Source organism: Sycon ciliatum, chromosome 2 (genome assembly GCF_964019385.1).
Source record: "Sycon ciliatum chromosome 2, ocSycCili1.1, whole genome shotgun sequence".
Taxonomy (NCBI): Eukaryota; Metazoa; Porifera; class Calcarea; order Leucosolenida; family Sycettidae; genus Sycon; species Sycon ciliatum.
The window spans coordinates 16,335,647-16,360,405 of NC_088644.1; the positions used below are offsets into that span (position 1 = coordinate 16,335,647).

Genomic DNA, 24,759 nt, shown 5'->3' on the forward strand with positions numbered 1-24,759 from the left:
AGTTAAACTTTAATACGGGGAAATACGGTATGCCGTTATTATTGGTCGTGATGACCAATAACAACGGCATAAAAGGCACACATTTTCAAATCCTATATAATTATAGGATTTTTGACCAGCAAATTAAAGGGAAACTGAACGCCAAAAATAAGTATGGCCTATCCGAAGGAGAATTGGGCACTGATTCCGATGAGCTATGTCTCGAGCCGATCAGAGAAGAGGAACCGTGTCAAATTTCATAAATAACACCTTCCATATTTGGAAATTGGGCTTGATGACGTGCGTACTGCTTAGCTGTCACCATACTGTGCATGCTCAGCAGTGTAATTGAATGGAAGAAAACAATTACTTTGATGTTTTGCAGCTCTATTTCGTTCCCTGACGGTAACCAAATCTAGATGTAGGAATCTGTTGAGCAGGAGAGTGACACATGGTTTCACGAAGGCTGTCCAGGCTGCAGTGGTGATGAAGAAGACACGATCATCACCCCGAGATCGATTGTAGCGAATTGGAAAACTCATGGTGAATTTGCTTCCACTCCAAGGCAATGTCGAGGTATGAAGGGTGCTTGTACTGCCTTCCAAAGTGAAGAGGAGATGAACATGGCTTTGCATAGCTGTTGTTCTATGCCAACTTACCTACTCTTGCTGGTACCGTAGTGGCATATTGCAAATTTCGTGGACGAACAACTCTAGTCACTAGTGGCTAGTGAGCAACACTAACAGGTGAGATTTTTCAATTTGACAAAAATTGTTTTTGTTTGAGAACTGACAGTGGCAGTCATTTGACCCAGTAGGTGTCTCTCTGCTGCTTCTTTCCCTTCATTGGTAGGATTGTGCTTGAATAGTACAAGTGCTTGAAGTAAAATAAAATAAATAGAACATATGGAACATAAATCTAATCAAGCATCAGTACATGTGTTGCGAATTTCAACTTCAAAGCACATGAAATCACAATGATCACTAAGTATTTAGTTTATGAAATCAGGAGGATCGCTAGGACACCCTAGGGCCCTGTGTTCAACGAACACATACGCACATGCTATATTGCGCACACACATGTACACATGTGCGTGCACTCCCACCCCATCCCACAGACACATGCATGCAGCGCGCACATCCATACACATGTGCGTGTACCCCCCCCCCCCCCCCACACACACACACACTCCTACCCATACACATGTGCGTGTACCCCCCCCCCCCCCCCCACACACACACACGGATGCACAGACGGATACACGGCAAACACACACGCACGAACACACACACAAGATACGTGTACGTGTACATGGTCTTCCTGGTGCAGATGCTGGGGCAGCAGAATGGAAAATACGTCCATCAAGATGCTTGATCAAGTGTTGTGATAATGGCACTGTTTGTTTGGTTTTACAAAGAAGTGTGGGAAGGATTACAATGCGTTATAATTCATAATTGTTCTTTGCCTTGTACTGTGCAGACCAGAATGCTTCCCTATCAACTCCTGGCTTTCCATCGGCATGGTGTTCAGCTGCAGCGGCATCTGGTCCGGGGAGTTCAAGTTGCTGGATGGCTGCACTGACACAGGATGGGTTTGCGTTGGCAATGCGATACGGCAGTCATCCCACATCATGAGCTACATGTTTATGGAATTTATATTGTCACTCGTCCAGCAACGTCAAGGCTCTGCATGTTAACACAGGAGAACACCATAATAAAAAATACTACTCAGGGGATAATATTATAATTTTGGATTATCAATTTCGTGACATTTATATGAGTTCCTGTCTAAACCATGTCGTGATATTGATTGCTATCTGCTCACAAAGTACCTTGTATTGTAACAATACTCTGCCTAATCACTACCCTTCGCCAATTATTAGATTCACACAATATTCACAACGTACATGTATGCAACACGATGCTGTCTATTGACACTACTTCGAACTGAAATGCTCAATACTCTTCTCCCGTTTTCATCTCCCTCTACCTTATGAATACTCTACATTACTGGTTTCGTTTCTACCCTTTCCATTGCTGCCAGCTCCCAGTCTTTTTCAATGCACAGCACCACCTTGAAATCTTTCTGATTTGATGTACACATACTTTGAAGTTGAAATTCGAATTACATGATCAGATTTTTGTTCCACATTTTCTATTTATTTTTACTTCAAGCACAACCCTACCGATGAAGGGAAAGAAGCAGCAGAGAGACACCTACTGAGTCAAATGACTGCCACTGTCAGTTCTCAAACAAAAACAAATTTTGTCAAATTGAAAAATCTCACCTGTTAGTGTGGCTCACTAGCCACTAGTGACTCGAGTTGTTCGTCCACGAAATTTGCAATTATGCCACTACGGTACCAGCAAGAGTAGGTAAGTTGCCAACTTGGCATAGAACAACAGCTATGCAAAGCCATGTTCATCTCCTCTTCACTTTGGAAGGCAGTACAAGCACCCTTCATACCTCGACATTGCCTTGGAGTGGAAGCAAATTCACCATGAGTTTTCCAATTCGCTACAATCGATCTCGGGGAGATGATCGTGTCTTCTTCATCACCACTGCAGCCTGGATAGCCTTCGGGAAGACATGTGTTACTCTCCTGCTCAACAGATTCCTACATCTAGATTTGGTTACCGTCAGGGAACGAAATAGAGCTGCAAAACATCAAAGTAATTGTTTTCTTCCATTCAATTACACTGCTGAGCATGCACAGTATGGTGACAGCTAAGCAGTACGCACGTCATCAAGCCCAATTTCCAAATATGGAAGGTGTTATTTATGAAATTTGACACGGTTCCTCTTCTCTGATCGGCTCGAGACATAGCTCATCGGAATCAGTTCGGATAAGCCATACTTATTTTTGGCGTTCAGTTTCCCTTTAAGAGATACTCAAAATAATGCGCCGATCGAGAAATTATTTGGAATTTGAAACTAATTATTTATACTTGTTAATTTGTTGAGAGTGCCGATGGCACGTAACCTGTCAGGTGTCTCCTTGTCTGAGGCCCTCGGCATTATCTTTTTGAGCAGCGATAGTGAGGATGAACAGTGTGATCCTTTTTACTTTTCTGAGGATGACAGCGAGGTCGATGTTGGCTAAATTCATGGCGATACCTAGCCCTTGGCGGATTATGCCGGCATAATATTTGGCATAATCTTGGGAATCTTGGGATTTCGTCAAAATATTATGCTCCGGCATAATATGCGGATTGCAGACTACCTCTCAGATCGGACACAGTATGTCAAAGTCGGTCAGGTACAGAGCTCACCATACACCAGCTTCTCCGGAGTACCACAGGGGTCAGTTCTCGGGCCCCTGTTGTTTGTTCTCTACGTCCGTGACATTGTGAAAGAGCTGTCCCCTTACAACGTTGCGACCCTGCAGTTTGCGGACGATATCTCAATTAGATCCAGCAGCATGAGCACGGATGAGGTGTCCCAAAATCTCTCAAGTGCTGTCCAGCACCTCGCCGATTGGCTTAGGAACCGCGGTCTCATCTTGAATGAAACGAAGACACAGATCATGTCGATATCGCCAGTACAATCTCAAACATTTGACTTGCAAGTGCAATGTAATGGACTGCCTCTGCCAACTGTTCGCTCTGCGAAATATTTAGGTCTCCACTTTGATGCGGACATGAGCTGGAACACCATGGTCGACCACGTTGCACGGGGCGTCGCGTCGAAAGTTGGCGTGCTCAGACGATACGCTACGTTCCTGCCTTTTCAATGTCGCATAGCCTATTTTCGTTCTTTCATTTTATCACACTTTATGTATGCCGCTTCTGCTTACTTACCATTTCTCACGGCGTATCAAAGTAGACGGCTTAATGGGCTCTTCAAGCGTGCGGTACGCACAGTCTGTCGGGTACCTCCCGGGACACCCACAAGCAATATTCTTACACGCATGAACATCCAAACATTGACCACATACGCCAACATGCACCTGGTTTTTATCTGGCGTTGTCTCCATGACTCTTCTAACATCAGCATGTTGTTCGCTAACTTTTTCAGCCGCAGTAATTCCACTCAAACTCGTGGTGGGCACAGCAATTTACTGATTGTCCCAGCCAGCCCAACTGCATATCTTGCTGCATATCTTGCTGCATATCTTGCTGCATATCTTGCCAAACGTGTTACCTATGCTGGGACCATCTTATGGAACCAGCTCCCCGCTGCGGTCAGGCAAGAAAGAAAACGCAATCGCTTTAAAGTCAATGGCTCTTGCCTTTTTGCTTTCCAGATAAATAAGCCTTTTTACAAATGCTGTATGCACTGGCCGTTACGTTATTTTCTCCCTATGCAAGTCGCAACTCCTGTTTTGAGTTGTTTTTCTTCTCTCTTTTTCTTTCCCTACTAGTTGCTGTTACACTCACTGATCCTTATGCACAGATATACAGCATTCCCTCACTAGTGGGACCATTGTTATTAGGCTAGGGCCTGTTTTGGACTTCCCACTCGAAATAAAGAATACGAACAAACAAACAAACGAACAACGTGTAAGGTCGCCTTAATCTTTCGGTTTAGGCAAAAAATTATGCTTAGGGCATAATACAGCTTTGTCAGAAAGCCTGCAGATGTTTTTTTTTTTTAATACCCCAGTTACGACTCCTTGTCATAGCCCTTGGCGGATTATGCCGGCATAATATTGGCATAATCTTGGGATTTCGTCAAAACATTATGCTCCGGCATAATAATTATACGGATTCTAAAGTGTAAGGTCGGCATAATCTTTCGGTTTAGACAAAAATTATGCTTAGGGCATGGCCGTGTACGTGTGTATATGCGTGGTTTCTCAATCCTCTATGTACAGCGTGAATACATAGTGGAACCGAGCATAATTCAGCATACTTGTTGGCATAATTGTGGCATAATCAAAAGCATAATTTGACGATTGGCCGAGCATAGTCCGCCAATGGCTAGCGATACCGCTGACGCATTTGAAATTGTAATGAAAAGTTTGAAAATACTGTTACTCGAGGCATTGTTGATCACACAGGTGGCGATGACGAACTGGAGCAGCCTCACAATGGAGTGGGTGAGATTTGTCGCAGTCGATTCGCGCCGCTCCCGTGAAGAACCGGCCACATTTGAGTATAAACTCGAATGCGCCGATTGAGAAAGTATTTAGAATTTGAAAAATTGTTGACAGTGCCGATGGCTCGTAACCTGTCAAGTGTGTCCTTGTCTGAGGCCCTCGATGTTATCTTCATGAACAGCGAATCAGGGCCGTCGTAACCGGTCAGGCTGGTCCGGCCATGGCCGGACCACTTTCCCAGCTGAATGGTCCATGTGATTCGTGCAAAACCGGTGTAAAAAATCCAGAGGTACATGACTCGACTGTACTGCCGACGTGTGATGTGCTTCGAAGTAGCTCAGGACTCCGTGACGAGCAGACTGCAGCACGACCTCATGAGCTCACCTTCCACCAAAGAAGTACCACCAGTCACTCCTATCGAAATGCATGCACTAGGCAACATTGGAAGCGAGCGAAAACATCGCACAAGACAGAAGAGACTCGATCGTATCGCATACATGGAGAAGTCGACACGAGATCATAGTTATTATTGTTTTCTCTTTTCCATGTTGACCTCTTACATGCATGGACACCTTGGTATGGGGATACTCATGTACATGTACATGTATTTTGTTGTACGTATGGCCACTTGCAACTTGCAAGTACGAAAAAAGGCACAATTTCCCGAACTTTGAGGCTCCATAAGTAGAACAAAGTGAATATAATATTCCCGGGTGCGAAAGCATAATGATGAGGATTTTACGAGCATAATGCGAGAATCCATGAAAGCATAATTCCTTGATTTCGCGAGCATAATCCGCCGGTGCCTATTGATCATCATCAAAACGACCCCCATGACCAGTCCTACCCATTAAGCCGCGCTGGATCGTGTCGCCCTCATGGAGGAGCTCGATAAGATTTCCATCCTTCCATAACCCAAGACGGCGCTCCAAGTGTTTGCCACAATCCTTGGCTGCCATGGCACGCCCTACGCGTTGTAGTAATAAAGAGGGTAATTATATTATGAAGAACCTATACAAGGAATCAACATCCCTGAGATATATTGAATTTTAAATGAATGGAATTGAAGAAAGAATGGATTTTTTCGTTTTTTTCGTTTTTCGACTGCATTAGTTTCATGAATGTACTTCAAAGTACGTGTGTATTTAAATTTTATTAGTGCAATTAAGAGTATAATCGATGCAGATATGGCCAGACAACAACGAGTTCATGGAATTTTTTAAGGATTTTTATGTTATTCAAAATCGATTTTCGTGTTCCGCTCATCAGTGAATAGTAACGGAACTGAGGGTACTGTAATTATGCTGTTATAAAATGTTCTATTTTTTGTACACAGTACCCTCAGTTCCGATACTATTCACTGATGAGCGGAACACGAAAATCGATTTTGAATAACATAAAAATCCTTAAAAATGTCCATGAACTCGTTGTTGTCTGGCAATGTCTGCATCGCTTATACTCTTAATTGCACTAATAAAATTGCTTTCTCCACGCCGACTTTTTAAGTATTTAAATTTATTTTTTAAAGGATTTCCCAAAGGCATAGCCTACCGGGGAGATCTCCTAACAGTGAAAATGATCCTTGATTTACATGTATATACTAGTGAAGCGACTTGTGCAGGCAAATATATGCTGTTTATAATGAGCGCGAAATTGTGTCCGAAATTCTGTAGGATGATTGTGTGGATTAGCCCTTTCCCAAAGGTGCTCTTTTAATTCGCACTTAGTGCTTTCCGCGTCCCTCAAAATATGCTGAAAAAGTGCTCTTTTTCAATGAAAACAGGCAAAAAGTGCTCCTTTTTCAGTGAAGCATAGCCATGACATGATACATGTTCAGATATGAACCCAAGCTGAGAAATGAATACGCACTCTTCCATTTATGGGTCCACGACTCCACAAAAGGCAAAACAGGAAGTAAAGTTCAAAAAACCCACTTTTTACAGCATTGTGTACACCGGGTACAAGCTTCACCAACTTGTTGCCCCTTACCTCAAAAAAGCGGCGTGCCAAGGCCCATCGAGCACTCGGAAACTGTGATCGCATGCACGAGCAAGCAGATTTTAGCACTTTTTCAGCTAAAAAAGGTCAAAAAGGGCGATATTCACCAAAAAACGCAACAAAGTGCGAAAGAAACGGGCTTTTCCAAAAAGGGCCAAAAAGGGCGAGCACCTTTGGGAAAGGGCTAGTGTGGATGAACATGAGGGGTGAGCATATTTAGGTTGCGTTTGGTTGGGCATTTTCAGAATGTAAATGACAACCATTCTGGAATGGGAATGGGTAAGAATCACCTGACCAAACAAATGCGCCAGAATCAACTAGGAATCACTTGACATAACAATTCCATGATGTCGTTGTGGAACGGCGTCTCTCTTCTCTTTTACCTGACTCTAGTTCCCTTGAGAGAGTCGAGGAACTTCTGAGTGCATGATTTGAGGCACTTGAACCTGATGGTACATTGTTTAGCTCGTGGCAACCATTATCATTTTTGATTCCGGAATGAGAATGCTCATTCCAGCATGTGAGGTGGAATGATCATTTTCCAAAAAGAATCATTCTCAGCGATTCCCATTCTGGAATGGGACCAACCTAACGCACTTTTGTGACCAACCAAATGGGCGAGAATAATTCCGAGTGATTCCAAGTGATTCCCATTTGGGAATGTGACCAAGCAATCGTAACCTAAGGTTATGAGAGACCCGGTTATGAGAGACCTCTAACTGGGCTGCTGGGAACACGGCCATAGGCATAGTTGAGCATCACTGGCCATAACTTATTTTGCGAGGGTCCCTGGCTCAAGTCGAAGCGATGGCAGTCAATTTGTCTTCAGACTTTCCCGGAATCAACTCTTTCAACTTCATGAACATTCACATATTTGTGCACGTTTCCACCTTTGTGATGCTATTAATCCATACATTTCATTGGTTCTACAATTATGATACCTTTTTCGATCTCTGTTGCTCTATGCGGCTCTCTCCTGGTATTTCGCCTCCTGTCATTCCTGATCTCTGTTGTGCTCTTATCTTCTCCCTGGCCTGTGGCTCTCCGTGCTGACCCGCATGACTGTACATCAGATTGTAGTCTAAGTTAGTTTGGAGGAGACAAGTTCAGGGCATGTTCTCAGCCATCCATGTGCATCATTGCTCACACTGCTGAAAGATGTTCACGAATGTATAGCGCTGGAAACAGAGCGTGTGTTTTAATTGAGTGAACTTTGATAACTTTAAATTAATGCATACACGGACTATTGCGTGTGGCAGTGCGTGCCGAGGCTAGAACCTGTGGATTTAGTACCCGGGTGCAAAAGGCTTTTTAAAGCCTAAAACCTTTTAGAGATGCAATATGTATGATATTACACATAATGTATGCCTTGTGATATATTTGGCCAGGAGAGTACTATAAGTTTTGTTACCCCTGAAGCACAAACGTTCTCAGCATATACTCAAGTTTGAATGTGAAATGAACTGGTACCTGAGGAATAGCCTGGTACGGAAGTAGAAGTCTTCGACAAGATCCTGGTCCATGTTTACATGGGAATTTGGCCTTTTGTTGGTAGAACATTATGTTGCTAGCTGGACTAAAGACGTTTTGTACGCTGGAATCCATTTTATAGGCAGTACTTAGAAGTAGGTACCAAGCAAGCAGGCACACGATAACGGGAAGCACGTAGTCCCTCCAGTCTCCTTGGCTTCAGCTCTCAGCAATGATTGGCGTCTTTGTATATTTTACCGAGTGAGATCTCAGCTCAGTGCCTGTCCACGCTGTCTGCTGCCAATGCTGCCGCTCTCGTAGATCTCCAAGTGCTGTAATCTACAATACACGATCCATGTCATGATATCTGTCACTATTCAGACCAGCAGTGAAACGTGCCCACCCTGTTGACATAAGTATGGTATAATGCTGGACAGTTACTGGTATCGTGTCTTATTTGTCATCCGACTGTGGTTATGGGAGACCTCTAACTGCTACTTGTCGTAAAACATGGAGTTGGAGGCCAGTCATCAATGGTCATAGCATGATGCACCAACGCATGCTTCGAATACATGTAACCGCATCACCTCTCTTGTCCTCGGACTGTACTCTGAACAGACCGCGTTTTTGAACAGCATCTACCCGTTAGTTGGGAGGGGCCTGGGATGGATCTTGTTGACGGAGCGTGATCACATTATAATGAAAGGTGTTTGAATCCTATCTGACTCGTGCAACCTCAAAAAAGTGAAACGATAGTTCGGAGCCAGTCTGTAGACCGCGGCTTCTGAGAACGGCGATATACAGAGGTCAGAAGAGAAGGTGGAGAGGAGGAGAGGTGAAAGATGGCTATTCTGTTACGTATTGTACTGGCAGTTCTCACTGCAGCGGCGTTTGCAATCGGCAGAAAACTGTATTCATTGTGGACGCTACGGCGGCGTTTGATGGCCTTGGTGCCGGAGCCGGATAAGCCTGACGGATTCCACGGCCATTTCTCCAAAGATCTGACCAAGCATCGCTCGCAACTCTTGTCGTGGGTGAATAGAAAGCCGAAGATCTGTCGCATCCAAAGAGGACCAATCCCAATGATCTGCATTTGGCATCCAGAGACGTTTTCCCAACTGCTAGCTGTTGACCCACCAAAGTTCTCGTACCTATTTGATTTCTTCAAAGAATTTCTTGGCGAAGGCTTAACAACTAGTTCGGGTATGCGCTGGAAAAGAGACCGCAAGCTCCTGTCTCCATTGTTCGGAGGTATCATGCTGCGCAGATATATCGGAGACTTCACGATCGTTGCTAAAACCATGGTTGAGCAACTGAAGGCACGCTGTGAAGCGGGAGAGTTGCTCGACGCGGAGCATGTTTTCCATCTTGTAACGTTTGACATCATCATGCGCACTGGCATGGGAGTAGAGGTGGATTCTTGGGATAACAATGAATCAAGTCCAGTGGAGACTTTCAAACAAGCACTGAAGCAATTGTCGATCATGTCAGTAACTAGATTGAGAACCCCGACTAAGCACAATAACTTTCTCTACTATCTCACGGCTGAAGGGAAAGAGTACAAGCGACTTCTGAGCCATGCAGACGAGTTTGCCAATCGAGTTGTGAGCGATAGGCGAACAGTCCTGGCCAACAAAGAAGCTAGAGTTGATGACGATATGGACAGGAATGAGACTATGCTGGATGCAATCATCAACGCCAGAGATGAAGACGGCCATGGCTTCAGCGATGCTGAGATCCGTGACCATGTGAAAACATTCCTGGAAGCGGGTCATGACACATCATCAACAGCCATGCAGTGGGCAGTGTACTATCTACAGGAACACCAAGATATTCAGGAGAGATGTCGCCAGGAAATCGAGACCGTGCTTGGTAATTCCGGCTTGGAGAATGTCACCATTGAGCTGTTATCAAAAATGGAGTACCTCATGCAGTTTATCAACGAAACGCTCCGGCATGCCTCTATTTTCTATGCGCTGATACGCAGCATTGATCGGGAGACTGAGATCGGAGGTTATGTTCTTCCAGCGAATACTCCAGTTCAAGTGATGCTTTTCGCTCTCCATTTCAACCCTGAGGTTTGGAAGGATCCAGAGGTGTTTGATCCAAGTCGCTTCTCTCGCGAGCAGATAGCATCACGGCCATTGAATTCGTTCTTCCCACTCGGGATTGGTGCACGCATTTGCATTGGGAAAATGTTTTCAATCAACGAAATCAAAGTGCTGCTGACATCCGTATTGCTCAATTTCCGTATTCTACCAAGACGTCCGGATCAGGAGAAGCCCAAATGGGTGCCAAAAACGGTGTCTCGTGCAGAGCCAAGCATCAAATTTGAGCTGGAAGCTCTGTAAGCAGTGTAACTTATCCACTCTTTTGCGCTCCCCTCTCTTTATTGCTTTTTCTGCTTGGCTCACTCTGCCCAGGGAAGTTAAGGATATGATCTCACTCCGCCTGTTCAAGATCCTTGCCGCCCCTTATTTACTACGACATAAGTAGCTCATTATCCACATGTCCTTTGCGTCTCTGTTGCTTTTCACTGTTTTTATTTGACATTCTCTTTCTTTACAGAGTTTCAAATCTTTATTCTCACGATAGCCAGTGGCCAATAAGAGATAAGAGTTGTTGTTGCTGTTGATTTTGCTCCTCTCTGGTTTTACCTCTTACTTTATGTATGGCCGTGGTTAGGGTCCACTGGATAAATGCCGGCATTATATTTGGCATTATAAGACTATCCGAGCATCAGAGCATTATGGAGCATTAGAAAGGAACAAAACGAGCATTATGTGAGGTTTGAGCGGCGTGTTGAACGTGTTTCATAGTGGATTCTATCGGGAAATCCCAGGTTTTTGGCAACAATCGGCTACAATCATGATCATGAGAATGATGTTGTCTGATGATTGGGTTTTGCCATGAAACTCTGAGTAACAACGAAACAGCCCTATTTTACTTCCTTTTGTGTACCTCTTCTGTGCTACGCTCTGCCCATTCTGGGCATTCGAGCACTATTGCAGGCGCATGACTTTGTGATTGTGTAGACACGTAACACCTTTCACACTAATGCTACATTATTGCTACATAAAAACGTTTTGATTGTAGCGATGTAGCTAGGTAAATGTATACAAGCCACTTGTGAAGCATGCCCAACCAAGGCCGCCGCGCCGATCGGCCGAGGCAGTTCAAGTGACACAAACCTGGAGAAATGATTTACGACGTTTCCTTTACTTTTAGACTAATGGAGAGCTATGGAGGAGACATACGCGAAGTGAATATCAAACAGACGAAGAAGAGTTTTCTCGTTGTGCCAGAGGCTCTGGCGATAGCATCTCTAGCGATACAGAAGGCGACACTGATGCATTGCTAAATTTGGACCAGGATGAAAGAGCGGCTATAAACAGAAAGAGCTCGTTCCAAAAAAGTCCAGCTCAGGAGGCTTGAAAAGAACTAGAATATCTCCTGGACTCAGTACCAAGTCGATTGGAGCGCTCAGCAGCGCCTGTCTTACTTTCCTGATGAAGCACGTACAGTTAGTTGTGGACGGCTGTAATGCCAGGCCTACAGTCAAATGCTATCGGAAAGGAAGAATATTGTGGCAAACCATACGTCCACTCACCCGGATCTCAAGGAGAAGATGAGAGGCCAAGCAAAGGATGCAGAGTGGCAAAATAACTTCTGACCACGTGTTTTCAGGATTTCCGCAAATGGGAGGGATCTCCATCTGAGATCGCCTCTCAGGAGCTGGCCTCACGTCTGGCGTTTCAGATGAAGACATTATTCACAGAGTGGAAGCAGTGACAGCTTGTCTGCAGGCAGAATACTAGTTGCCAAGATAAACTTCATCCCAACAATGAATAATAATAATAATAATTTTTGAACGGATTGGGAGAACTTCAAATACAAAGGATCAGTTAGGGAAGTGAACTGCCTGAAAAGAGAAAAAACCGCCAGACCCACCAGGACTCGAACCTGGGACCCTGCTTGTCATGAGCAATGTTCTAACCACTGAGCTATGAGACCAGGCTGAACCTAGAAGGCGCTGACAAGTTTTTCACTCCAAAGGCAGCTCACAACACGTGCCACACATACTGATGGCACTTGGGTCTTTCTCCCTCCCCCAGGGGACCAACCACGGTCAGTTTCTGGAACCTACCAGAAGTGAAAGAAAGTGATTAATTTTTGAACGGATTGGGAGAATTTCAAATGCAAAGGATCAGTTGGAGAAGTGAACTGCCTGAAAAGAGAAAAAAACCGCCAGACCCACCAGGACTATTTTAAATCACTTTTCTTTCACTTCTGGTAGGGTCCAGAAACTGACCATGGTTGGTCCCCTGGGGGAGGGAGAAAGACCCAAGTGCCATCAGTATGTGTGGCACGTGTTGTGAGCTGCCTTTGGAGTGAAAAACTTGTCAGCGCCTTCTAGGTTCAGCCTGGTCCCATAGCTCAGTGGTTAGAACATTGCTCATGACAAGCAGGGTCCCAGTTTCGAGTCCTGGTGGGTTTGGCAATAATAATAATAATAATAATATAAAAGAAGGAGGCAAGCAAGCAAAGCGCGGTACATAGTGACAGCGCGCGTAGAGAAGTGCAAAGCACGTCATGGCGGGTGTGCATTACTACATATACATGACAACACAAGCACAAACGGCGAGGAAAGTAGATACTGCGCTACAGCAGTGATAACAGCCCAGTTCCAGTCTCACACCACCAGTGAGGTGTCTAGAGCCCCGCGCCACTCGCAGTAAGGTGGTGTTATAGCAGATCCCAGCCACTGTTATTGTTAATTTCCGGGGATCGCTCCCTGATATTGATGGCCTCCCGGATCCTCCTCCTGGGGCGGTCACGCTCAGAACCGAGAACCCGGATACCTGAGAAAGCCGTTGCTCCCAATGGCAATGGGTCAGATGCATGCTTGGCCGCGAAATGCTCACCCAGCGCGGTGCCGCTCACTGTGTTGCGTGCGTCGTCGTTGTGTTCTTTTGTCCTGGTAGCGAGGCTGCGGTACGTCTCTCCGACATATTTATCACCACATTTGCACTCGAGGTGGTATACAACATTTCGCTCCGTGCATGCCCCTGAACCGGACATGCAGGCGACACAAGCAGCTTTGGGCCGCCCCCGTTTACGGGGCCTGGACGGGTCTACATACCTGCGGCATGGTGGTTTGCGGAGGGCAGACGTGCAAATCATAGAACTTAGACGGCGGTTCCTGTAAATCAGCTGGGCATTTATCTTGTACTTCCGGAGTAATTTATGAATTTTGTTGTGGATATACTCGGTGTGAAACGGTAGGTTGAGGGTGACACGGTATTCATTCTGCACTCTGACACGTCGGGGGCGCATAGCTCGTTCACGTGCCGAAACTATAACTGACTCTGGGAAGTTGTTGAATTTTAGGATGTTGGTTACTTTTTCTTCACTTCTTTTTAGGGTGTCGGCATCGGAGGATAGGCGGACAGCACGCAGGAACTCAGAGGAAGCAATTGCTTTCTTTTGCTGGTTGGGAACTGACGAGTTGTAGTCTGATACCAGTCCGCTGTGACATGGCTTGCGGTATAGTTCATAGGATATAGATCCATCTGGTGAGACATGGACGGTCGTGTCCATGAAATTGGTGTACCACCAGAAGGATGGTGTGGCTATGGGCAATAACCTAGCGCCCCCCTTTGCCATCCTGTACATGCATGACCTAGAGAGTTCGCTCTTGCGTAGTGCCCCTGCCAGCCCAGTTCTGTACAAGCGCTACATCGATGATGTTTTCATTGTGTGGAACCTCGGTCCGGAACTTCTGCAGAGTTTCCTAGATCACTTCAATAATGCCGATCCTAATATTAAATTCACTCACCAATCCACGGAGTTGACTGGCTCAATCAATTTCATGGACACGACCGTCCATGTCTCACCAGATGGATCTATATCCTATGAACTATACCGCAAGCCATGTCACAGCGGACTGGTATCAGACTACAACTCGTCAGTTCCCAACCAGCAAAAGAAAGCAATTGCTTCCTCTGAGTTCCTGCGTGCCGTCCGCCTATCCTCCGATGCCGACACCCTAAAAAAGAAGTGAAGAAAAAGTAACCAACATCCTAAAATTCAACAACTTCCCAGAGTCAGTTATAGTTTCGGCACGGGAACGAGCTATGCGCCCCCGACGTGTCAGAGTGCAGAATGAATACCGTGTCACCCTCAACCTACCGTTTCACACCGAGTATATCCACAACAAAATTCATAAATTACTCCGGAAGTACAAGATAAATGCCCAGCTGATTTACAGGAACCGCCGTCTAAGTTCTATGATTTGCACGTCTGCCCTCCGCAAACCACCATGCCGCAGGTATGTAGACCCGTCCAGGCCCCGTAAACGGGGGCGGCCCAAAGCTGCTTGTGTCGCCTGCATGTCCGGTTCAGGGGCATGCACGGAGCGAAATGTTGTATACCACCTCGAGTGCAAATGTGGTGATAAATATGTCGGAGAGACGTACCGCAGCCTCGCTACCAGGACAAAAGAACACAACGACGACGCACGCAACACAGTGAGCGGCACCGCGCTGGGTGAGCATTTCGCGGCCAAGCATGCATCTGACCCATTGCCATTGGGAGCAACGGCTTTCTCAGGTATCCGGGTTCTCGGTTCTGAGCGTGACCGCCCCAGGAGGAGGATCCGGGAGGCCATCAATATCAGGGAGCGATCCCCGGAAATTAACAATAACAGTGGCTGGGATCTGCTATAACACCACCTTACTGCGAGTGGCGCGGGGCTCTAGACACCTCACTGGTGGTGTGAGACTGGAACTGGGCTGTTATCACTGCTGTAGCGCAGTATCTACTTTCCTCGCCGTTTGTGCTTGTGTTGTCATGTATATGTAGTAATGCACACCCGCCATGACGTGCTTTGCACTTCTCTACGCGCGCTGTCACTATGTACCGCGCTTTGCTTGCTTGCCTCCTTCTTTTATACTGCTGTTCTTTCCATGTCCACTTCATTCCTGATGATGGTCATAAAGACCGAAACGTTGTAACGATACCAATGGATTTGTGTGAAATGCAGTGCTCTCTTGAGTGTAGGCAGGTTGCCTGCAAACAATTCAAGTATAATGAAGCTGCGTGAAGCGTCCTTCAAAATTTTGAAATAATAATAATAATAATAATAATAATACTAACTGGTTTGAGGGAAAGAGACAAACGGTAATAAAAATAATAATAATACATCGCGCGTAATAAGACATATCAATGAAAATTGTATGCCTGTTCCGCTTCTGTCTCACATTGAGTACCGCGGTAAATAGGGTATGTGTTTCTGAAATAGTCCTTTCCATTTGATCTTATCCATTGCGAGACATCTGGACTGACGTAGGCTATTGGCGGACTTCATCATGACGCCAGCTTGGGCAGTGTCCTTGATGGATACTGTTGGCAGCATTGTCTTTGGCCTTCCACGATGCGCGGTGGCGTCCGCAGCAAAGTAGCAGGACATGGTTTTGCTTGCGGGGGTGTCTTCTGGCATGTGCAACACATGACCCAGCATCCTTCTGCGTCTGCGCTGGATCGTCTCTGACATTGGCTCCGCTTGGCACCTTGCATACAAGTTCTCGTTAGAGATGTGGTCCGGGTGGCGGATACCGATTATAGCTCGGAGCTGTCTCCTGTGGAAGACATCAATTGTTGAGAGGCTTGCTGCAGTAAGGCCCCATACCTCACAGTTGTACAGGAGGATGGGTACAATGAGGGCGTTGTATAGCCGGAGGCGACGAGACTCGGATATGTTGCTCCGTCTAAGCCATACGCTGTAAAGTTGGCCGAATGCCTTGGATGCCTTGTCGATTAGATGGTTCATGTCTTCTTCTTCACCGAGCAGCGATCCTAGTTGCTTGGACTTTTTCCATGTGGTGGTTGTGGACGAGATATGGATCCATTCTGTTTTAGCTTCGTTCACCTTGAGGCTCCAACACTGAATGACTACCTCAGCAATAATGGCTTCATCTCTCACTACTGTACATGGATAATTAGGGGAAATATTGGATACATAAACTATTCTGCCACAACCCTGCATCAAAGTTGGCCCATGGAGAGCAGTCAATGGAGAAGCAATCATGTCTTATAGTGCTAAGAAGTGGTGGAGCTCGTGAGAGATAATGTGGCAGCTTCAGAGGCAGATCGACGATATACATAATTTTCTGGAAGTTTGACAACGTGCAGACTTTCTTCTATTTTTGTCCCAAACCAAGAGCATTATATCCCTTGCTGAAGCATTATAATCAGCATTATAAGGCAGTTTTTGGAGCATTGTGGTTAGCATTATACGAACATTTTCGGAGCATTGTCCGCTAGACCCTAGGCCCGTGGTTGGCAATCACCCACTGTCTTAACATTTTTTGCCGGTGTTTCAACCGAGTCTTGAGATATTGTAATAAATATAAAAGATAAAACGTGTTCCAAAGCACAACGGCCTGCATGTTGATCTGTCTGCTCATCTGCTTTCATGTCTGTATTCGGTTCTCTGAACCCTTTATGTGAGCATTTGTGGCTATGTGTGTTTGACTTCTAATACTAAGTGCTATAAGGAAGAATCGATCATGATTCATGCCACTAGACAGTGGCCCATATGTCTATGGAATTGCAATCATTAACTTCCTCTCCTTTTCAAATATATGACCTTACAGGTACATGTGTTAGTAGTAGTGACCGAGCGGGTGTTGGTGCAAAGTCGACCTTTGACCTTTTGTGAATGGGTACTTGAACTCTGTGGTTGTTAATTAAGTGGCCACTTGACCTTTTAATTGGATAAGTGGTAATGAAGTGGCCACTTGAGATCTGAAGTGGTTTTGAAGTGGGCCAGGTGTCATATTTAATTGGATTAATGACTAAGTGGTGTTTGAAGTGCCTCTCGGCGACATAAGTGCTTTTAAAGTGGTGGGTTTGGTTGTTGATAAGAGTCACTGTCTGGGAATGTGTTCTGGAACCTTCTAGGTATTCCCAGGCTAATTAGAACTAGCTCTACGGATGTCATAGGGGGGTATTTTAGGAGGTGTGTGGTAAGCATGTGTTGTAGAGTACTGTGGTCTACATGTATATAAACACGTACGTGAACATCCTTTTTCATTTCCTAGAAAGCTTTGTAAGAGTTGCTCTCTGTCTTCTCGCTGTTAACACAACCTTTATCTCTTTTAAATCACTGTTAAAGAAAATAAACATTTGAGAAATCTTTCCTGTGAGGATGTACAACTCAGCCCTCGTTATTGCCAATGGCGTTGAGGCTGGTCTTCAGTCGAAGCATAAGACTCGCGGTAAATTCTACCCGCAGTTGAATCCTGGAACCTCCCACCACTACACCGAGGGGGCTGTAGCTGGCTTCAAGGTAATGGGGAAAGCTCGTAAATCTAAGTTCAGTCAAGTTGTAGTTGAGATCAGGAAAGATATCGCCGAAGTCATCACAGGTATTATGAAGACATCTCCATCAGCTAGAAGAGCAATGTCCTCGTCTAGGGTTCACCGAGTGTCTACAAACTTCTTCCCCAGCAAATCTGATAAGGATGCTGATGATGATGATGAGTGTGACGACGACGACGACGTGGAGGACAATGCAGAGCCTGGCTGTGATGGAAGTGACACTGTCAACACTACTGAGATATATGTCAAGGGGACAAGCGCTGTGCCCATCAAGGCATTCCGTCTGAACAAGAACGCCGAGTACGTAGTCTACCCTGCAACTGCATCTTGGCGTAAGGAGGACGGCCTGTACAAGTTCACCGTTGGAGTGCTGCCCGTGGCACGCGTCCATCAAACCAAAATGGCTGTTCGGGACTTCATCGCTGAGGAGGACAGTGATGTTCTCAACATTCCCAGTGACGTAACTTCTGGATTGGCAACAACCTTCCGCGAGAAGTGGAGTTTGTCTAATGCAGCAGATGTGAATGAGGATGATGATGATGCCATCCGTGAACTATTTTCCTAACTCTCTCTCTCTCTCTCATTATTCATAACCCTGACGTAGTGTGTACTAGTAATTGTTTTCTTTTTTTTTTTATATTTTATTATTTTTGTGTATATGTTCATGCCCATCATAATGTAAAGCAAAACATTATTTGTGACATGCACAGCAATATTCGATAATTGTCACACTAGTATTTCTCAGAGCACATTGTTTTTTTTTTTTGCCTTAAAAATAATTTCAAACACATTGAAATATTCGCCGTGATGATCACTCTTATTTAAAAAAGTAAAAAAAAAGTAAAAAAAACAAAAAAAAACACTTATCATAATTATGGTGATGATGATCCTTACTCTGATTGGTAGAGACACACACACACACACACACACACACACACACAAACATAGTAATAATTACAACTATACACGATCCAGCAAGCTAATGAGTTGCAAACCGCAGCAATTTTCGAAAGCCTGGCTCCGCCAACTTCTAATCCGTACAAAACCTCTTACCCCTTTTCAGCTGAAGAAGTTTAAGCAGAATATCCGAGAGTTTAATTCTGAGGAGAAGGAACTGATGCAAAGACTAATCCAATCTTACGGGTGCTGTGAACCTCGTGTGGAATTAATTCCTGCGGAGATGAAATGTGCGCTGTACCGTTTCTCAAGTGCCATGTGTAGGGCGAGGAAGATGATGATGAAGGGTACCGTTGCCGCTGTATAAAACCCCTGACATCTTAATTTTCCATCATTTCGCAAAGCATCCTTGCCAAGTCACAAGTAATTGTTGTTGTTGTCTTCATCCTTGCTATTACTTTGGTGAAGAAGAAGAAGAAGAAGAAGAAGAAGAAGAAGAAGAAGAAGAAGAAGAAGAAGAAGAAGAAGAAGAAGAAGAAGAAGAAGAAGAAGAAGAAGAAGAAGAAGAAGAAGAAGAAGAAGAAGAAGAAGAAGAAGAAGAAGAAAAACAACAACAACAACAACAAGAAGAAGAAGATCATGAACATGTGGTCTATTTTGAAAGATCATGGTGAGGACGGCCATTGTCCAATGGGTGCGCTGATGCGTTGTGCTGCGCGGTTAGGAATCGCAACCTCGCTGACAAACCTGGTGGAACCTTTCAATGGAGACCATGGATATGACCAAGCAGTTGTTGAAAGTCACCCCATAACCAACTTGATCTGGATTGCTGCCAAGGACATGGCTTGCTGCGGGCGGAAAGAACTACTTGATGTAGTGAAGCTGCTGTTTCCAGTTGATCCAAGCCCTGATGGAAGTACGCCTAGTACTGCTACTGGCAAGTCGGACATTGCTCAACGCCACCTCATGAAGAACCTATCCTGCGTGTTCAAGAAGGTGAAGAGCACCCCTTCCAGTAACAACATTAGTATGATCATCGTGTTGGTTGCAATGCTCATTCTCTTGTGTGAAGAAGTGTCGCTGAGAGGATACGATCATGAGCTGCACTGCACTCTAGTTGAGTTCTTCGATCGAGAACTGCATGCTCTTGACGTGGTGCACTACAAGCGTTGTCAGCAAACTCAGTCAACATTCACGAATTGTGGAATTCCACAAATGCTCCCATTGATTACTATTATGTCTATCCTTGCCTCCCTCACTTTGAGCTATATTATTTGACATGTGGACACACACACACACACACACACACACACACACACACACTCTTCTTACTGGTTGTCATCGCTTTCATAATATTGGGCAGAACTGCCCGTTTGCCATGCGATATAAAATAAATAAACAACAACAACAACAACAACAACACACACACACACACACTCAAATCATCATCATCATCATAATACATGACGTTATTCATTAAAAACATTTTATTATAATTTATCAATACACTTGGTAAAGAAAACGGAATGAATCATAAATGTTGTAGTTTCTGTACACGCCTGTGATGGTATCGTCCATTCTCAGTACGGCTTGATTGGCATGGAGTGGGTTGGAAGTGAATGACAGCGTGCACTTGTTCTTCCTGGGTGTTTGACTGTGTGCCATGCCCAGCGTGTGTGGACTGCATTCGGCTGCAGCGACATGGGCGACTACCATGATCTCTACCTGAAGACCGATGTGCACCTTCTTGCAGATGTGTTTGAGAAATTTAGATGCACTGCAATGGCCACGTACGATTTGGACCCGACACACTACTACACCCTGCCTGGATTCGCGTGGGACGCCCTTCTGAAACATACAGGAATCTCGCTCACTCTGCTGGACGACGTGGACATGCATCTGTTCGTCGAGCGCGGTCTTCTTGGCGGTGTTACAATGGCGTCACACCGCCACGCCAGGGCGAACAACAAGTACATGAGCTCACACGACCCTGAGCAGGCGTCAACATATCTTCAATACCTCGACGCGAACAACCTGTACGGCTGGGCCATGTCGCAGCACTTGCCGACATCAAAATTCCAGTGGTGTGCCCCCAGTGACGAACTCCTGCAGAAGATCCTCACCCAGCCAGATGACGCAGACACTGGGTACATGGTGGAGTGTGATCTGTCAGTGCCCACAGAGTTCCACGATCGCCTGAACGACTACCCACCCGCACCGGAGCGTGTAACCATCACCGAGAGTATGATGTCGCCATACCAGCGCGACTTGATTGCAGCAGATCCTGTCTCCGGACTGAGTGCTCCGAAACTGGTCCCGAACCTCATGCCGAAGCAGCGCTACGTAGCACACTACCGTAACCTCAGGCTGTACAGTCGTCTAGGTCTGAGGATCGATGCTGTACACCGCGTGCTCAGTTTCCGCCAAGCTCCGTGGATGAAGCCCTACATCCAGCTGAACACGGAGCTTCGGAAGAAGGCGAAGAACGATTTCGAGAAGGACTTCTTCAAATTAATGAATAACGCTGTGTTTGGGAAGACAATGGAGAATGTGAGAAGAAGGATCTCCATTAGACTGCTGCGTGTGGAAGACGAGGAAGATGCCATTCTCACAGCTGTGGCTAAGTCCACCTACGTCCGCCATGTCCTCTTCGACAACGGGCTTGTGGGCGTCGAGAACAGGAAGCTTGCGGTCCACCTCAACAAGCCGGTGTACGTTGGCATGAGCATCCTGGAGCTGAGCAAGGAGCTCATGTACAGATTTTACTATGACGAGCTCCAGCCACGCTACGGAGACCGCATGAGCCTGCTGTACACAGACACGGACTCGCTGGTGCTGCTGTTCCGCACGGAGGACCTCTATGCGGACATGAAGAGTATGGCCGATCAGTACGACACCAGCAACTTTAGCCCCGACAGTCCTCTGTACAGCGAGAGTAATAAGAAGGTTGTAGGTAAATTTAAGGACGAGCTCGGAGGGAAGCTCATGACAGAGTTCGTGGCGCTCAGATCCAAAATGTACGCGTACGATGGCGAGGAGAGTGGTCAGCGTGCAAAGGGCGTCAAGAGAGCGGTGACGAGAAGATTCACGATCGCGGACTACCGTCAGTGTCTGGTCGACAGGACGAGGATGTCACACGCAATGACCACCCTGCGCAGCCATTCGCATCGTATCTTCACCGAGACGATGACCAAGTCGTCTTTGTCGCCGTTCGACAGCAAACGATACATCCGAACGGACGGTGTCAGCACACTTGCACATGGGCACCACCGCATCGCACTGCTGGATGACTGAACAATGATGGTTGTGGTTGACAATCACAATTATTAGTCACACCCTGTACCATATCAATTCCATTTGTCTAATGAGTTACTGATCTTGATCTTGATGATGATGATGATGATGTTGATGTTATTATTTTTCTACATACTACATAATTTTGTTTTCTCCATAACTTAACTAGACTTTTAATATAGCTAAACATAATTGCGTGAAATGCAATTGCACAGTTGATGATGTTTACGATGATGGCAATGTTTGATGTTGATGTTGATGATGATAATAAGAATAAGATTGCTCTTGTCGGCAGCTAGAGCTTGCTCAATTGTCCGTTGTCAATCCAGGAGTTGAACTTGTCCGGGTAGCCTTTCCACTTGACCAGAGACTGTCCGGGGCGTTTGCGCAGGATTTTCTCCACGCGGAACTTGGTTTTCCTTGGTTTTCTGCAGTTGATGTTCGTAGAAACTGCCCTGAATAGGCTCGTTCATGAGATCTCGAATGTTGTAGGTGGGTGGTTGGGTGGGTAGAACTCTATTCACGACGAACACCTCTTCAGTCCAATTGGGTGTGTAGCCTGTATGTGTGTGTGTGTGTGTGTGTGTGTGTGTACATCTCCAATAATATACATGTAGCTCAAAGTGAGACAGGCGAGGATAGACATAATAGTTATCAATGAGAGCATTTGTGGAATTCCAAAATTCGTGAATGTTGACTGGGTTTGCTGACAACGCTTGTAGTGCACCACGTCAATAGCATGCAGTTCTTGATAAAAGAACTCAACTAGAGTGCAGTGCAGTTCATGACCGTATCCTCTCAGCGACACTTCTTCGCACAAGAGAATGAGCATTGCAACCAACACGATGATCATACTAATGTTGTTACTGGAAGGGGTGCTCTTCACCTTCTTGAACACGCAGGATAGGTTCTTCATGAGGTAGCGTTGAGCAATGTCAGACTTGTCAGTAGCAGTACTAGGGGCTGTCCCATCAGGGGTTGGATCAATTGGAAACAACAGCTTCACTACATCAAGTAGTTCTTTCCGCCCGCAGGAAGCCATGTCCTTGGCAGCAATCCAGATCAAGTTGGTTATGGGGTGACTTTCAACAACTGCTTGGTCATATCCAGGTCTCCATTGAAAGGTTCCACCATGTTCGTCAGCGAGGTTGCGATTCCTAACCGCGCAGCACACCGCATCAGCGTACCCATTGGACAATGTCCGTCCTCATCATGACCTTTCAAAATAGACCACAATCATGTTCATCATCATCTTCTTCTTCTTCTTCTTCTTCTTCTTCTTCTTCTTCTTCACCAAAGTAATAACAAGGATGAAGACAACAATTACTTGTGACTTGACAATGACTCTTTGAGAAATGATTGAAAATTAAGATGTCAGGTTTTTTTATTTATACATGTATAACAGAAGCAGCAGCAGCAGCAGCAGCAGGAGCAGGAGCACCCTTCATCCTCCTTCTCCTACACATGGCACTTGAGAAACGGTACAGCACACATTTCAACTCCTGAGGAATTACTTCCACACGGGGTTCATAGCACCCGTAAGATTTGATTAGTCTTTGCATCAGTTCATTTTTCCTCAGAATTAAACTCTCGGATATTCAGCTTAAACTTCTTCACCTGAAAAGGGGTAAGAGGCTTTGTACGGATTAGAAGTTGGCGGAGCCAGTCTTTCGAAAATTGCTGCGGTTTGCAACTCATTAGCTTGCTGGATCGTGCCCACGACACATGGCTCTTTGGAAGATATGGCTGAAGCTTCTGGCAAATCTCGTCGTGGCCAGCACAGATGCATGTCAGAGCTATGGCATAGTTCAGGCTCTTGTAGCCATTCTCCTTCTTCATGTACTGCAACGGTTCCAGCACACCGTGAAGGTTCAGCAGGACACCGGTCTTTTCCATGAAGCGTACCAGATGTCTATCGACGGCAGTCAATCGCTCCCGAGCGGCATATAACTGAAATACCGCCGCTAAAAGGTACTTTCAACCATATCAGCTCACAGGTCTGGACAATTGGTAAAATGCATTGTTTTTCAGTTGTACCTCCACTACATAACATTACAATTGAAATTGAAGTTAACGTTCGAGAACCTTCGACGGTACGGGTAATTCATTTCTAAGTCTGCTGCAGTGGTGGCGGGGTCGCTATACCCTAATGGTTTCAAAAACATCCCAGACAGTCAATCTTATTAACACCACACCCACCACTTTAAAAGCACTTATGTCGCCGAGAGGCACTTCAAAACCATTAAGTCATTAACCCAATTAAATGTGACACCTAGGCCACTTAAAACCACTTCACGTTTCAAGTGGTCACTTAATTACCACTTATCCAATTATAAGGTCAAGGGGACTAATTAACAACCGACTCCGTCGACGGAGTCGACTCCGTCGGTTGTAAATTAGTCCCCTTGACCTTATAATTGGATAAGTGGTAATTAAGTGACCACTTGAAACGTGAAGTGGTTTTAAGTGGCCTAGGTGTCACATTTAATTGGGTTAATGACTTAATGGTTTTGAAGTGCCTCTCGGCGACATAAGTGCTTTTAAAGTGGTGGGTGTGGTGTTAATAAGATTGACTGTCTGGGATGTTTTTGAAACCATTAGGGTATAGCGACCCCGCCACCACTGCAGCAGACTTAGAAATGAATTACCCGTACCGTCGAAGGTTCTCGAACGTTAACTTCAATTTCAATTGTAAT

The 24,759-nt window shown here is 45.5% G+C and overlaps 2 protein-coding genes and 2 long non-coding RNA genes across 4 annotated transcripts; 3 read left to right on the forward strand and 1 right to left on the reverse strand.

The window, feature by feature from the left end:
- Positions 1-344: 344 nt before the first annotated feature.
- LOC135810760 (uncharacterized) lies at positions 345-2,192 on the forward strand. The gene is made up of 2 exons (XR_010552370.1): positions 345-725; positions 1,459-2,192. It is a non-coding gene; the product is annotated as an uncharacterized LOC135810760 (long non-coding RNA).
- On the reverse strand, positions 1,280-2,663 carry LOC135810759 (uncharacterized). The gene is made up of 2 exons (XR_010552369.1): positions 2,267-2,663; positions 1,280-1,664 (listed from the first exon to the last, which is right to left on the reverse strand). It is a non-coding gene; the product is annotated as an uncharacterized LOC135810759 (long non-coding RNA).
- Positions 2,664-9,132: 6,469 nt separating this feature from the next.
- On the forward strand, positions 9,133-11,282 carry LOC135808935 (cytochrome P450 4F6-like). The gene has a single exon (XM_065322187.1). The coding sequence runs from the start codon at positions 9,331-9,333 to the stop codon at positions 10,837-10,839; it is 1,509 nt and encodes a 502-aa protein (XP_065178259.1). The 5' UTR covers positions 9,133-9,330; the 3' UTR covers positions 10,840-11,282.
- A 9,188-nt stretch (positions 11,283-20,470) lies between these two features.
- Positions 20,471-22,063, forward strand: LOC135810414 (uncharacterized). Its single transcript, XM_065323907.1, has one exon. It carries the CDS (start codon positions 20,471-20,473, stop codon positions 22,061-22,063), a length of 1,593 nt encoding a protein of 530 aa, XP_065179979.1.
- Positions 22,064-24,759: the final 2,696 nt, after the last annotated feature.